General features: G+C 38.6%; 1 protein-coding gene and 1 long non-coding RNA gene across 4 annotated transcripts; both read right to left on the bottom strand.

The window, feature by feature from the left end:
* Nucleotides 1–6,968, bottom strand: LOC107200607. 3 transcript variants are annotated; one of them, XR_004495888.1, is made up of 4 exons: nt 6,218–6,966; nt 5,485–5,591; nt 5,100–5,332; nt 1–4,377 (listed from the first exon to the last, which is right to left on the bottom strand). It is a non-coding gene; the product is annotated as an uncharacterized LOC107200607 (long non-coding RNA). The 3 variants fall into 3 exon arrangements; XR_004495887.1 differs by having other exon boundaries at nt 1–5,332; nt 6,218–6,968; XR_004495889.1 differs by lacking the exon at nt 5,485–5,591 and having other exon boundaries at nt 1–5,332; nt 6,218–6,968.
* A 3,381-nt stretch (nt 6,969–10,349) lies between these two features.
* On the bottom strand, nt 10,350–15,115 carry LRRC14B (leucine rich repeat containing 14B). Its single transcript, XM_015619350.1, has 2 exons — nt 14,211–15,115; nt 10,350–12,705 (listed from the first exon to the last, which is right to left on the bottom strand). Exons 1-2 carry the CDS (start codon nt 15,113–15,115, stop codon nt 12,060–12,062), a joined length of 1,551 nt encoding a protein of 516 aa, XP_015474836.1. The 3' UTR covers nt 10,350–12,059.
* Between the last annotated feature and the right edge of the window lie 1,293 nt (nt 15,116–16,408).

The following is a 16,408-nucleotide window of genomic DNA, read 5'->3' on the forward strand; positions in this document are numbered from 1 at the left end:
TTAGGTTTTGGAGGGTTTTTTTCCTTTTAGAAATAATAACACTGTTAGAATTTATTTGCATACAAAATCATACAGAGATGAAGGCTGACATATATCTGAAGGAACATTCAAGGATCACTTTATTGGTGAGATGGCAACATAAACCTACTGCAAGAGAAAGCAGCAAAGCGTCTTCGAGTTCAGTCTGAGCACAGGATATATGATTCCACAGGTGGGCTCTGATCAGTGCAGATCTGAACCAGCATCTCCTAACATGAAAAAAGACTAATTGTCCTTCCCAGGTGCATGAATGACTGAGCAAAGGCTGAGCAAGACAGATCCTAGGACACTTCTTAAATGAGAAATTCCATAAATCTCCATTCCATGGAAAAATGCAGCATTATATAAAATGGAAGATATTACTATAGTATATAAAATGTTATTTGGTGGCACAAACTGAGTGCTAATTCATTTGTTTCTAATTATCCAGTCCTAATTCTTAGTATAGTTGTCCCTCTAAAGTAAAATCGAAATTAAAAAAATAAGTCATAACATGTTTTCATTAAGGCTGAGTTCAACCTGCTATTGCATTCACACATCTTCCTAACATAACAAATCATCCTATTTTAATCTTGTCATCTTTACAGGCCCAAGGCAACCCCAGCTCATGCACAGAACACTCACACCTCTTTCACTGACATATCTCACAGCATTTGCTACAAATTGCATAAAATGTGAAAGCAAGCACAAACATTGCCTGGTGCAGTTCTACTAGACCAATTTCCCTCGGAGTGCTATGGTGCAGAGCCTCAGCTTCCATTACTTGAGGAGAAGACCCAGAGAGCTCCCCATTCATCATGCATTCACTTTATTAGTACCACCTCCCTTACTCCTGACTGGGAATAAATGCACAGTAAATACTTTCACTTATTAATGAGAAATCTGGAGATAATTTGTTGGCAGCGTGCCTGAAGAGCTGATCACTGATTGTCGCTGCCATTTAAAAAGGAGAAGGGAGGAAAGAAAGGTGGTGTTTTAGAGACACCACTGCTTGTGTTTTCCATCTCTTTCATAGATCTGTCCAGGGTTTGCAAATGTGTCCATTCACAAAGGTTATCTCACTGTTTGACCACATAGTTTCATGTCTTGGGATTCCCTTCAAATGATCTCAGTAAAGGAGAGCAATAATTTCCCCCACAAAGGAATGAAACTACTGTTTGCATTTACGAGTGCATCAATTAAAGGTTTATTTGAGTTTATTGCACTTGCAGAAAGGAGAGCATCTGCTTAGGTTCTGCTGACCTTAAATGACAGGGAGTATCTCAGTGTGACAAGTGACTGTAGCTCTCATTTGAAAAAAAAAATTATGTTTCTCAAAAATCTGGGGAAGGAGAAAAATAATAACAGGACAGAGGTGGGAAGAGTGGGTTGATGGTTTATCCTGGTAGCACTCACTATCTTTGCCCTATATCAAACAGCTGTGTAGGTTGCAGGGACAGGTGTGCTCAATCTCTGATTCACAGAGAACCAACTTGAATTTTAAGGAAATTCCTATTATTAAAAAAAGTAAAGTGTATATGTTTATGCCTTAGTTAACATGAAATAACATCAATTCTCAAATGAAAGTATAAACGATAGAAGAAAGGAAATATTATCTTTTCAAATGTTTACTTTTTATGAAAGGCTTTGTTCATCAAAAGTTTCACTTTACAGAATATATAGCCCTTCATATTTAATTGATTTGCTGTGAACATCTCTCACTATTTTTGACTCTAATAGTAGAATGATCTCCATCTCATGGAATTATCAGTTAAATCTTACTCAGGATCTCTTCTTACCGTCATTTCTTTTTGCTTTATATTTAGAAAAGATCAAAAACAAAAAAAAAATGAGATTACAACAGCTCCCATTACAAATTTACTAGACACTAAATCTTTCCATGTAAGGGGAGTGAACAAATAATATAGATGAGCAAAAGTGCTTTAAATAATCTAGATTAACTGACATAGACAGCTATTTTGTTGGTAGATGCAGATATAAAATATTCCAAACGTGAGCTATCTTTGTCATTGTCTCCAGAGATTTCTAAATCAGAGGAAGGATGTAAGTGGATGACAGGACAGCAGGTACTGTTCCACTGGCCCACATCACACTTGCCATTTCCAACTACTGTATCAGCTACTGAGTTGCAACTCTGTGATTTCAGGTGGAATTTACTGCTTGATCTTAACAGGCATAGTACAATGCTGCACTAGAGGAAGTGAGACCTATCAGAAAATATGAAATCTCCCCCAGCCCAAAAGTCAGAACAAGATTTCAAGTTCACAGTAAAGTCAGTGTTGAACACATCAAAGGTAGGGTTTTTTGCACTGCTGTTGCAAGAGTGTCATTTACCTTAATCATATCCTAAGGGTTCAATTCAATGTGAATTTCAAAACCAACTCCAAACAGAAAAACCCAGAACAAAAACAATTTTAATATTACATAATTAAAATTCCCCAAAAGTGCTTAAAGTGCATGTTGGGGGGAAAAATAATCCTAAATATTTAACAAAAAAACCTGTTTACACTGTAAATTAAGCAACTACTTTTAAAAGATAGTACTACCTCCAAGTATTGGTATTTCAAATGTGCTCTTTTATATGTATGTCCCAACTCTTCCTCTATCAGAACCATCACTGTTAACTTTTTGTCCACTCTTCAGAACGCTGCTATTCTAATTCTGAATGAAGAATTATGACTGATTCAATTACTTATGAATAAAGCCTATGACTGAGTTTGTGATGAAAGCTGGGTTCATAGTTTGAGACAGAAAGTTCATTTCTTAAATGAATAAATTTCCTTTAACAGATTTCTTGTCATATTTCTTCCTTTCTGGAAGAAATAAATAAAAGGATCTGTCCTGGATTCAGCTGGGATAGAGTTAATTTTCTTCTTAGCTGCAGCAGTGCTGTGCTTTAGATTGAATGTGAGATTGATGCTGATAACACACCAATGGCTCAGTCATTGCTCAGCAGTGCTTATCCTGAGCCAGGGGCTTTTCAGCTTCCTGTGCTTTGCCAGTGAGGAGCTGCACAAGGGAGGGAGCTTGGCCAGGACAGCTGACCCAAACTGGCCAAAGGGATATTCCAGACCACAGAACATCATGTGCAGTTTTTAAACTGGGGGAAGTTGGCTGGGAGGGGCCAATTGCTGCTGGGAGGGGGGTTGGGAGTCAGTCAGTAGGTGGTGAGCAATGGTGTTGTGCATCACTCGTTTCAATTAGGTTTTATTGCTCCTTGTCTCTCTTTTCCATTACAATTGTCAGCAGAAGCAGTAGTATATTTTATTTTGTTTCAATTATTAAATTTTTCTCATCTCAACCCATGAGCTTTGCCTCTTCTTTGCAATTCTCTTTCCACTGGGGTGAGGGTAACGAGGCAGCAGCTGCATGGCTCGTACTTGCTGGCTGGGGTTAAACCACAAGAGGCATTTTTGGTGCCCAATTTAGCGCCCAGAGGATTGAGATAACAACAGATCTGATCAGAGCTTGCTAAAACAAATTACTTTAAGGAACCATTGAACTGGTTTAATTGTTGCTGGTCACCATGTAGTTTCATTTGTTCCCTGCATGTGTGCCCACAGGGGCATTACAGAACACTGTTCTTCATGCACATGTTCTCTGTGGTGGTGCTGATCGTCAGTGGGGTCTGGGCTGAAGTTATAACTCTGCTGTTCATTGCAAGAGTGGTTTATGACACGATAGAATCGCTGGTCACGAACCACATCCTGTCTGTGCGCTTGGCACTGCATCACCCCTGAACCTCGGGAGCCATCTGGTGGGAAATGCTCACAATCACACCTTTTAGCTGCTGCTGGTACCGTCTACAGGACCTCAATTTCCTGAACATCTCTTCGATTTGTCCTTTTTCTGAGTATGAATATGAGAGTTTGCGAGATGAGCCCAGAAAGTCCAAGTGGGAGATTGTTCTTCGGGTAAACACTCCCAAGGATTACATCTGCATGTGTAAGAGATGGGCAGAGGTGTTTTCAGCAATAATAACACATAGATTTACTTTTCTCAAATATTTTTTTCCTGTAACCTAAAAAATGTTAATTGGTTGATAGTGGAGCTTCCATTAAACTCCAAAGATGCTGATCTTCCTTAAGAAACTATGGAATAGTGTGCTGTTCAAACAGTAAGTGAGGAGACTTAAGCAGGAAAGCATTAATATTATCTAGACATCAAATTAATGCATTTCCTTAATCAAAGAAATCCTTTGAAGAGAATTTTCTTCACCAGATAAGAGAAAGTAATTATCAGCGGGGAGAGGATGTGGGTCAGAGCAGAAAGGATGCCATGCTCTGCCAGGGAGAGACACCCCGTGGTAACAGCCTGAAATGCCATTCCTGCAGTCTCCTGCAAAGAAATGGCAGAATGATCATATACAGTGATTAAACAATTACTTATAGAGCCATCTCTTTTAATAACACAGGTAACAACAGGACAGATCTGATGTAAAAGTGGCAATTTCGGTTTCCAAAATGCCACTTACAAATTTAAGCTCATCTTTAAGCTCACAAATCAAAGTGTTGATCTTTTTCATGCCTTCCTCTCCCCTTGCCTGAGGTGTGACTGCCCATGCAGCTAGAGCTCTCATTCTGTCACATCCTCTGTTAACTCAATTCACCATAAACACGTTTGCCATCGGTGCCAGGCACCCCCACCATCTCATCACATTAAGAAAATCCCATTGCCTACAGTTGTTTCTTTCAAATTTCTTGTCTTCACTTAAAAGATCCTTCAAAGCCCTCCACGACTCTGCCTTTTCTGGCAATTTTGTACACTTATATTTGTACATTAGGCCTCCTAATTCCCAAACAAAGGATATGGAGGAAAATCAAGGCTTTCCTGACTGTAAGAGCCAAAAGAGCTCAGAAGTCACTGCAGTTTTGGTCAGGTGTGGTGTCATGACGTACTCAAGCTGCCTGTTGAGGTCTCCTCAGCTCCTCTGCTCTGCTCTCCCACCCAGGGGAGGCCATGCAGCAGACATGCCCCAAGAGGCAGCATCTTAACTGGCCCCTCTCTGCAATTAAGAATGAAGCTGGGCCCCAGCCAAATTGCTCAAAAAAAGTTCTGACCTCAGCAGAGCAGGGGTGTTGTTCCATTCTTCCTCTGCAGGTGTTCAGAGATGCCCCAGGAACAGGAGGATCAAGCAGGGCTGCTGCAAGGTAGGTGGTTTTTCTAATACAGTCAAAGTACAGTGAGGAAAGTGGGGTATTTTATTCTTCAGAGGGTTTCCTGATTCCCATGTGTGGTGGAGATAAACACTGATTGAGGAGCTTTTCATTCCTTGTGCATGGTGCCCGTAGCTCTGGGAAGGCAAAAAAAGATTACACTGGTTTACATTTTCTTCCAAATCTACCAGGCCAGCTAAATATGCAGCCACTCCCTTGCCTGGTTTTATCAAAATGGGCTTAGCATAAATAGGTTAATCTAATGAAGATAGGAGAAGGAGAGGTTAACCTGGACTGTGTTCACAGAAACAGGCTCAAGGACAAGTACATGTGCTTTTCTATTGGGAGCTCCACTGGACTGAATCTCAGGCTCAGCTGAAACCAGTTTGATGGCAACTGAAATACACAGAGGAAAAAACTTAACACATATTAATTATTTAATTATTGTATTTAATTACTTTATTTACTATTATTTGTTTTAATAAAATCTATAATAAAATGTATTTGTTTATTATAATTTATTATTTATTTTATTTATTATTTTATTTATTTTATATTACTTAATTATTTAATTCTCTAAGTATTGAAAAGTTAACTGAAAAGTAACTGAAATGTATGTATTTAAATTTTTCCATTAAATGAGTATTTCTGAACATAAATAGCATCAAGGTAAGCTGTAGTGCAATAAAATCAGATCAAAGCATGTGGTTGAGCAGCCTCTGCTGTATTATGTTCTACATGGTAGTGCTTTCAGGTAAGACCATTAACACCACTGACTTAAAATCATCTGACCCATTTAAGTTACTGGCTTGGAATAATTGTCCACCATCTTCCTGAGCTTCGGTGCTAAAACCTCATGCATTATTCCACCCACATTTCTCATCTGTACAGGCAACTGTTACACAATGAATATATAAACTTTCAGCTCTCCCCAGTACTGCACAAATATTAAAAATAAATAAATAAAAATAAAAAAGGGAGTAAATAAATTTAGCCCAGAAATAATATAAGGAAATACTTACAAGTTAATTTTTGTTTCCCCCCTGTTGAGGAGCGAGATTTTGAGCTTGTTCTCTTCTGATATCCAGGAATCAGGCATTATGAACCTAGTCTTGAGTCACCCTAGAGCGCAACATCACAATAGAGGAAGTGGCCAAGCTTCACTGCATATTCCTTTAAAAACTGAGTAGAATCACTGGACTTAAATATTTAAAGAACTTCATGCAGGAGTCACGCTGTGGTGAGGCCACATCAATGTGCTTCAGTGCACATGCTGCACTGGTGAACGACTGCCCCTAGATACACCACACCAAAATATCAAACTTCTGCAGAAAACAGCTCCAAAAACACTTTGAAAGACACAAAGTATTCCAAGTGGAAACAGGACTTTATGTTGGTTTATGAAAGAGAATAAGAACTTAATGAGTGGGGATCAATGCTGACCACACACAAAAGAAGTATGTGGTGCCAAGGGGCGTTTTTCAAAGTAGGTCATGTATCAATGACAAGCACACTTTTTGCCTTCCAAAATGTGCTCCGCCACTGTGTATCTTGGCTAGCGATGCATGAAAAGCACTCAAGGGCTTGCTCTGCACTTGTATTGGACACAGGGAGCTGGGAAGCAGCAGCAGTGAACAGTGCAGAAAGTCGGGAGCCCTTCCAAGCACAGGCTCTTTTGCACAAGGAGGAACCTCTGGGGAAATGGAGCCAAGGGAATAGCAGAACTTGTTTCCATTCCAAGCTTGCAATGGGAAAGAGAGCCAAAATATCAAACCACTGCAGAAAACAAAAAGAAACAAACAAACAAATAGAAATACAGCTTTTATTAAGCATTAACGAAGCTTATAGTTCTGCTTCATTAGAAGCAGGCTAGCTGGTGCTCAGAATAAAAAGTGAAATAATGAAAAGCATAGCCAAGGTTGTCTTTCAGTCTGTAAAAACTTCTACAGCAAACAAATAAAACTATAACAAGTAAAACCAATGTTGTAATTTGGATCTCAGGCTAAGAGAAACCTTCAGCCCAGTGAAGAAAAGCATGGAAAAGGAAAAGGCAGCAGCTCAGTGCATGGTTTTCCACAGTTCACAGCAGAGGCAATAGGAACAAAAAAGCCCTTCTGAATGAAAGATTGAGAAGGAAGAAAAAAAAAATTACCACTACCTTCATTATGAATTCCCAGAAGAGATATGTGCCTTTAGATGTTTGAATATTCTCAGTTCTGGAATTTAAAATATTTCAAAGTTGGATACAAGATGGAGATTTGCTCATCTCCCACAGATATTTAATTTATCTTTTTTCTGAACAGACAAGTGGTGTTCCCCTTAAAATCCTGTGATCTTATGTTGCATAAATTCTGCTTATTCTACTTGAGATTTAAACTATCTTTAGGATTATTTTGTAAAAATTCCTTGGGTAAAATTAAGCCATATCAGTGCAGCTGGACCTTAGACAACAAACTATCTTTAACCTTAGTACCTGAAAGAATGATAGAGATGGCCATGCTGGGTACTATTGAAAGACTTTTAAAAAATAATGCTACCACATTATTGGTCACAGCCAATGTGTTTTCTTCAAAAGTAAAGATTGTGTAAGACTGTTAAAAAAAAAACCCTTCCAAATAATGCTCACAATTGCTGTTTTTAGGATTAACCAGAGGCAGCTTTGAATCTCTGGCCACACATTTGTTGAAACAAGTATTAAACTTCTGTCATAAATTTATCCTACACACAATAATTTTCATACTGGGTACTTTTACTTGAAGGCAGTATGGAGAGAAGCATCAGGTACAATGTTCCTTCCCTTATTTCTTTTCAAGGTAGTTCATACAGTCCTGCTCTGTTGTTGACATGCATATTTTAGGGAGAGAAAGAGGAGCTTTGTAAGCAAAGTTCATACATGTTCAGGAGAATTGACCTGTAATCCATAACCTTTGTGTTTTGGAATATTAATTTAAAATATTAATATATTATTATCATATAATACTAATTATATAATTATTATATAATTATATAATATAAAATAATTTAATATTAATTTAAAAGGTGTAGGAATATTAATTTAAAAGGTATTGGGAAGCTTGTTTCAGTTTTATGTATGACACCTTTCTTTCAAGAGTAGTGTTTATTTGCCTTTTTCTACTGATAGGCTTTTATGTTGTTGAGAGAGCTGTCTCCAAGTCCATTGCTGCTGGGCTGCTTCTTCCACGGTAAAAATCTTACTATCATCTTTTTTCCTGTTGCTTTTTTCAACTGCTCTGTGTGTGGCTGAAATGTAATATGAGACTTAAATTATGAAGAGATCAGATGTAGCAAAGGTAATTTATAAAGACTTCTTACCTGTTCTTCATCTTCATGAAGTTTGTCAAAGGAGAAAATTTATTTCCTATGTACTAGGTATTTCACTGAATGCAGTGCAGTTATTGAATAGAGGAGTTTAGCAATTTTAACAGCAGAAAGCTCTTCTGGCAATTCTAACCCTGCAAGAGAGAAAGATTTGCAAGCAACTGGAACAAAATATGTCCCAGTAAATGAAATTAAAATATGGTAATGAATAAAAATACAATATGGTGAATAAAACAGGGTACTGAATAAAGCATGGTGAATAAAATAAAAATTTAACAGTCTTTTTCTTTATGTTGGAACTAAAAATTCAGCCTTTAGCTTCTCTGTGATACTCATTATTGCATTTTGTGTTTAGAATACTTGCTTGAATATGGTGAGTATGGTTTTGGTTTTTTCCTGGTTTTGTTTTTAAGGTTTTTTTTTCTACATGCATCTCTTCTGTGTCTTTCAAAAATAAACCTCAAGGGACTTAGAGTATTCTTCTTCAGACACTTAAAGGAACATCATGAGCAGATGTGGTAGGAGGGTCTACAACTCCATTCACAACACATCAGACATCTTCACTCTATTGACAGCTGTGTGGTTTCACTGTTGTGGTAACTCCTGTCCTGTCTCTGTCAGGGCAGCCTTACCTGGAGCTTAGAAGACTGTCTCCACCTCAAGGTGGTATGTAGTTATGGTGGTATGGTTTTAGACAGCTTTCTGGATAGACAGTGCAACTGGACTTGGATCCACTCAGGTCTGAACCCAGTGAAGTTGACAGTAGTCCCATAAGGAAGAAAAGGTAACACCAGACAGGACTCAATCACTGTCTGTACTTGCAAAGTATGAGGTAGCTTTATATGGCTAGGTCATCATAGCATTAATCCTTCTTCTCCAATAGCTGCATTCCAAGTACCACACACATGGAAAAATGGAAAAAGAGCAGGTCCAAACCATAAACACACTGCTGGGGCAGAAGACATGCAGGAAACCTCCTGAGAGAGGGCAGAAATCCTTGGTGCAGTAAGTCAGGCAAACAACAAAATGCTAAAGCTTGATCTGTATTTAAAATGAATGATAACAACCATAATTAAGAAAGAAACTAAAGAGAAGAAGGTGGGATATCTGAGAGTTCAAGCTCTAAAATAGTCATAGTGGAGATTCTCACTTTGCACCAAAACAAAAGCTACGTACTTCTGCTAGCCCAGGAGCCAGCATATAGACATGAGACTGAAAATGGAAGAAAGGCAGGAGTTTGTCGGGTTCAGAAAAAGGAGGAAATAAAGTAAAGGAGTGAACTATGGCAAGAAGAAAACAGAAGGAGAGGTACATAGACACCAGACTTTATAAGTCATCTAATTATTCTGAAATAAGAGCTGTCTATTTTGTCTCGCCTTCCAAAGAAGGCAAGGACCGACTGTTGTAGCTTGGAGCAGCATGTTCCAAAATGGCCAGCCTTCACCTCCAGGTACAACCTGTTAGATTGGAGTGGGGAAGAATCACTACACTTTTGCACCTATAGTACAGTGTCCTCTCCCAGCAAAAGTGCCACTACTCATCCCAAAGAGGTAATTTGGCATAGCAAAATTCAGGTAACTTACATCTGACAGAGAAATCATGGGTCAAGTCTGGGATGGAAAGAATGGCAAGGTCAGAGGGAAGAAAAGGTAGAGGCAAGGATAAAGGATGATGTGGAATTCTGTCCAAATATAAGCAAGGTCATATGGAACCCAATTCTGTCCTTTACTATTCACAACTCCTTAGCTTAGCAACTTAGATTACCTTTTTATTTTTTAAGTGCTCTGTAAACATAAACAGGTCATGACCATTCACTTTCAATTTTACCATCATATGTTTAATCAATAAAACATGTTAGAATGTAAGCTGACATGAAAAAAATCATTTAAATGCATGCTGTGGAACCTGTAAGCTCTGCTTAGTACTCTTTCCATCAATTTTTGGGGTTTGGGGGGATTTTTTTTAATAAATTAGGTTAAGAGTTTCTTGCATATTCCTACTGTAGATAAACAGAAAGCTTGACAAATCAGCACTGCCTAAATGCAGAATTTTTTTTCCTTATCCTCAGATGATGAGGCCCAGTATTACCTCAAATAAACAGTCCTTAATGATGATCCTCAACATAACAATGACACTTTCAGCTACTGCTACAAACATTCACTTTCAGTCCTGTTTGATCACGTTTTCATGAACTGTTAAAGTATATTTAATGGGAGAATATTGTGCATTAACCTGAGGGGTTTTGGGGGTTTTTTGTTGGTTTTTTTTTAATTACCTAGCACTTGTTTACCTCTCAGTGCCCAATTACAGTACTCTCCCCAGATGTGTGTCTTGTGGCCTTTACTGTCCTGACATCCAGGCACCTTTACCTATGCTCCAATGTGTGTGAAGTCTGGGATACTGTTTACTCTGTCACTCTAATACCTTCCTTGCACTAAAGCTTGACAAATAAATGTGATTTTTCCTGATAGTGGCTGAGAAGCTAAAGTAGTCTGTAGAGAACACACAGTCCTGACAGAAGGCCAGCAGCATTTTACACAGGTGAACATTGAGTTATTCAGCAACCAGCCTTGTCTCTTTTCCACATTTTATAAATTGGCATCGGATTAATTTTTTTCATGTCTTTTCAACACTAGTCGTTTTTTCAGTATTACCACAGTCCTAGACTTTCTTTAAAACAGCTGAAAGCAGCAGGGTGTACCCTGCCAGCCATGAAACTAATTCCAGGAAGGGAGTATCCTGAGGCACTGTCTAGCTGACATGAGAGGCATGGCTGGGCAGCACTGCCCTGGTCCGCCTTTCTAAAATACACGTTGCAAGAACATCAGCAGAGACCCCACAGACTGCTTAATATTGCTGGGTAGGTGGGATGAGATCCCCTGCTGCCAGCCAACCATTTGGTCTGCTGCCTCCTCTGTATGGAATTTTACTCCTCACCAAGGGCAATGTATAAGACAAATTGTGTTTATTGCGCTTGCCTCTGCAGAAGAAAGAGGCACAGGGATATGAAGGCTGTTACACATCCTCCATTATTGGGAATATACTGCATAAAACACAGATTGGTGAATTCAGGTCATGAGCAGAAAAAAAAATACATTTAGGCAGCTACACATGAGGACATGTGCACAATCTTTTGAATATCCTGCTGGATTTGGGAAAGGACTTCCCTGTTTGTTCTGCAGGGCTACCAGACCAGCTGACAAATCTAAGGGAACCTGCATAAGAAATCAGTCAAGCTTAAACACCAATTTGATTTACTAATAAAAAGTACATTTGTATAAAATAATGCGCTATTAAGTGTCCTCTCCTCTTTTGTGAGCAAGTAGTGCTTGTGTAAGGTGTATGCAATAGATACAGCATGAGTTACAATACCTCATGTGATTAGAGGCTATTCAAACAATAGTAAACTCAGATGAAAAATTAAAGAAAATTCACAACTGATGATTGAAGGTGCAGTTCTAGAAAAGACTATTTTAAGTTCTGATTTGGCAGATCATCTTATCACCACTTAAGAATTCTACAGATTTAACTCATTTTGTTAAATGAAGTAGTGAACTTCTCTAAAGTCTCTTTGAAGGACTTGATCAAGTAAGCTCCCAGTTCATTGTTTGTCTCCTGAACAGCTGCATCATAACTCCCAAAGAGCGGCGTTGAAGCCTTCACATCCTCTCTATTTGCTTGGAGTAAAATGAGGTTAAGCTCCTCTGCTACCCTTTCATATTTTTGGTGATCAAATCTGCAAAGACTGGCATCATCAATGGGATAGGTGATGCCAACAGGGTAGCAATCCCTTGGAACTGGGAACTCCACATTTTTCAGCATCGGCAGTTCACAGAGAAATGTGAAAAGGTGTTTAAGAGCTTGGGATGACAGTGGATTTCCAATAAACTTAAACTCCTCTAGTTTCTGACATGGGCTTAAACCTAAAATCAACCTGTTGACATGAATGTCTTGGATATTACAGTCCTCCAGGGTAAGACTCCTGAGCACTGAAGAGCAATGGCTGAGGAGCTTAAAGAATGTTGATGGGTAAAGTTCAGGTATATCGTGACCACTCAGGTCCAGGGCTTCCAAGTGACTGGCATGGGAGCTATTGGCTAAAAAGGCCATATCATCATGGTTCAAGGAGCAGTTAGAAACATCCAGCATCTTCAGTGGAGTTTTTAGTGGGCTGCAGAATTAAAGAGAAAAAAAGTTTTATGGTACAAAATGTTGAAAACTACATTTACAAGATTTCATGCATCTAGCCACGTTATGAATGCAGCCATCTACCACATTATTTTTTCAAGCCTCTCTTGAAAACAGAAGCATGTGCCAAAAATAGCAAGTATATTTTCCTCCTGAAATTACTTCCATTAATTATCTCTTTCTTTGCATGACTCCACTGTGCTATTTTAATGGGGATTAATTTATTAACATTCTGTGTATCTATTTTTTTAACCAGTTATGTGTTGGCAAGTGTCTGACTTGCTGAACTAACAGCAGATCACTACTACCATAAGAGCATTGGTCACTGTTTCTTGTAGAAAGCTTCTATTATTCCAGAGATTTAGATAATTTCCATTGAGGAAGGATTAATTACAATATAAAAGCCAATCAGTATTCTGACAGGATATCTGCTTTTGTTTCTAGCTGGTTTTTTTCTGCTATATTTTTAAGTGCCCAAGAGGTTTACATATTGTAGTGTTCTGGAGTTGCAAAGAGACCTTCTTATGAAGAAGGCTGGAAAAAATGTAACTGAGATTATACTCAGATATTCACATTAAATATAAAATAGTTCTCACAAATGAAAGTCAAGAGATTGCTTTCATACTTAATCTTAGTGAGACTTCTGACACAGGGCTCAGCTGGATCCAGCTTAGAAACTTGCAGTTCACTTCAATTGCACCAATCAATATATGTAGTATGCTACTCACAAATTTTAAATAACATGGCTTCTTGTGTGGAAAGAATTTTAGACCAAGGTGATTTGTCTGGATGAAAATTTTATCTGCCTTTTTTTTTTTTTTTAGATGCTCTGAAAAGCTCACAATTAACTTATTTCCTGTTCCAATATGAATAGTGCTTACTAGTAGTTTGATAACTTTTTGCAAATTGCCAGTTTTCCACAGGAATTCATAATGAATATTCATATATCAGCTTAATTTGCAGTACAGAAAAACATCAGATCTCTCTTGTCTTGACATCAAGAGACACAACAAACAGCTGAAATCAAAGTCTCAAATTAAATTCTCTTACTCCCCTGCCCTCCTTAAAATACAGTATCTGAGGTTAAGTATATTTATTATCTTTGTTCTTTAGAAGACAAAAATTCACTAGATACTCTAAAAAATACTTGGAATACCACTCAGGACTTGCACCAAAGGCCAATGCAAGCTGATTAATACATTAGTTCAAATAAGAAAATGTCTGCAGTCTCTTATGTGGGTAGCTAAAAGTATATTCTCACCAGATGGACTCTGGAAGACTAATCATAACAGTCCATTTTTCAAAGTGTTTTAGGTATACATTGGCTGCCAATTCTCCCCAACAAATAATCTTTCCTAGCTTCCTGCTCCCCCTTCCCACACACACTGCAAGATTCTCACTTCCCTTACTCTCAGAGGTTCCCAGCTTGCTGGTGGCACAAAGTACTCATTTTTTACAGTGTATCTGAAAGCAGGATGACCACATTACCTGAGAAGGTTCTGTATTCTTCCCGTGAGGATAGAAAATGACATACTCAGCTCAGTGAGCTGCAACATTTCACCCATCTTTTCTCCAATGTTCGTAAGCATCTGTTCATCTGTAGCCGTGAACCTCCGCACGTTAAATGTTCGTGCTGGCAAGGTCAAGGACATCAACACAGGGAAGTGGATACTGTTGAAGAGCATTTCCAGGTGTTCCATTTCCAAGTGAACATTATGAACTATTTCCAGTTTGCGCAACAAGGAGGGATCAGTGAGCTTTATGATATAGAAGAATTTCTGCAAGGTCAGGTTGTCAGATCTGAATGCCACACAGCAGATTTTCAGCGGACAACTGCATTTCTTCAACAGAGCCTGCACGACCAGCTCATAGTTCCGCTCTGTAACAAACAAGTCAATTAGCACATTGATACTGATTTCAAAGGTACCTGGGTGGCACTGTGCTTGTTGCAGGTAAACCAGCAGTTCTGAACAAAGCTTAGAGAGCAGCTGTGTCCTGGCCCACCTGCCCATTGTCTTCTTGCACTTACAAAACTGAACTTCAACATCTTTTATACCCGTCAGGTCGACCACTTTCAACTTTTTCATGTAGGGAGAAGACTGATTCAGCACATAGTCTCTCAGCCCTGTCAGACAACTTTCCAAACACACCGAGCATGTTCTATGGCTCAGATCTTCCTGGCAGTCCAGAGTAGCTCCCAAAAGTTTTCCCATGTTAAAATCAAAAAGTGGCCAGTTCTCTACCAAGTCGTGAATCACTTCCCCTTGCTCCAGTAAATAGCTGGCTTTAAAAAGAAGCGGAAAAAGATCATGTGCAACAGCACCGAGACTCTTCCTGGCAAACTCTGCATTTGACACGAATGCTTCGGCGCTAATGAATCGGAGAGACTTCATTGTTGTCCTGGAGTCCTTACTGTCATGGAGAGTGACTTCTATATTTAACTAAAGATCCTGGTTGCTTACAACCTTCTATTTTTGTCTGCAGCTGCTGTTTGCTGCTAGTGGAAGTCAGAGTGAATGGTCACATGCTGCTTTCTATTTTAGAGCTATACTGTGAGTCTGCAGTAATCATCTGTGAGATCTTTACTCAGACAGCTTTTAAACCCCCATATTTATATCAAAGATAACTCAAGTAAATACATACTGCTACCCAGAAGGAACAGTAAGGTCAATGCATTACACATACATGAGAATATTGCTGTCTCTTTTTTATGCCATACAGAAAAAGCACTGAGTTCCACTTAAACATATGACATGATATGCATTCCGTTTTTTTTCCCATGAATGATGCTATGCTGGGGATTCACATGCTGATTTCCCAGAGTTAGCATAGAGATTCTCCTAAAAACTACAACCAAAAGGAAAGACTGAGGCACTACAGTCATTGAACTACAACAGTGTCCCTCCCTTTTGCCTTTCCTGTCAACAAGGAGTAGCTGATACAGTTGCTGCAGTGGAAAAGGCAAAGGACTCCAGAAAAGCTCAGAGCCTTGGTGACCAGGACACTTGCTTGTGGTAGAAGACCAAAGGTTGATTGCAAAACAAGCTGAACAAAATAGAGCTCTGTTAAATCTCTCTCATAATTTCCCAGGCCAGCTTTTTATTGTTCTTACTTTGAATAACAGATGGTCTTTTCTTTCCTGTTATTTGAGAAATTATGGTTCCATTGTGATACTGAATGGGAAAACATTCAAAATCTACCATGGTTAGGAGAAAAACCTCTGTCACTCAGCTGTCAAAAGATCAGAGATGCTGTTTCTTTCTTTCAGTCTGGCACCTCCTCCCAGAGGAAGCAATGATGGACACCTCCCTTACCTCTCTTGTGTTTTGCTAAGCAGCCAGTGGGATGGAGACTTCCTTCAAGCTGTGCTGATTCTGCTTTTCCAGATAATTTCACATCTGCTTTGCTGTGAAAAATTCGCACCACACCTCAAAGATTCAGGTTTTTTTTTTTCTTTTCAAGTAAACTCCTTATGGAATATTTGAATATTTTATTGAAAGCAAAAGGAAAGTCCCAAATACACTTTAAATTACAGGGAAGGGACATCTTTATTAGATTGTGTTATTCTGAGTAAGCTTTTAATTTTTGCAGACTTTTGGTTTGTATTTTTTAATTTTACTTTTAAATAAATAAGTGGTAAAAAACATGCAAGGTGAAATAGATAGAATTTGACAAGGTATTAAGTA

Source organism: Parus major, chromosome 2 (assembly GCF_001522545.3).
Source record: "Parus major isolate Abel chromosome 2, Parus_major1.1, whole genome shotgun sequence".
NCBI classification, from domain to species: Eukaryota; Metazoa; Chordata; class Aves; order Passeriformes; family Paridae; genus Parus; species Parus major.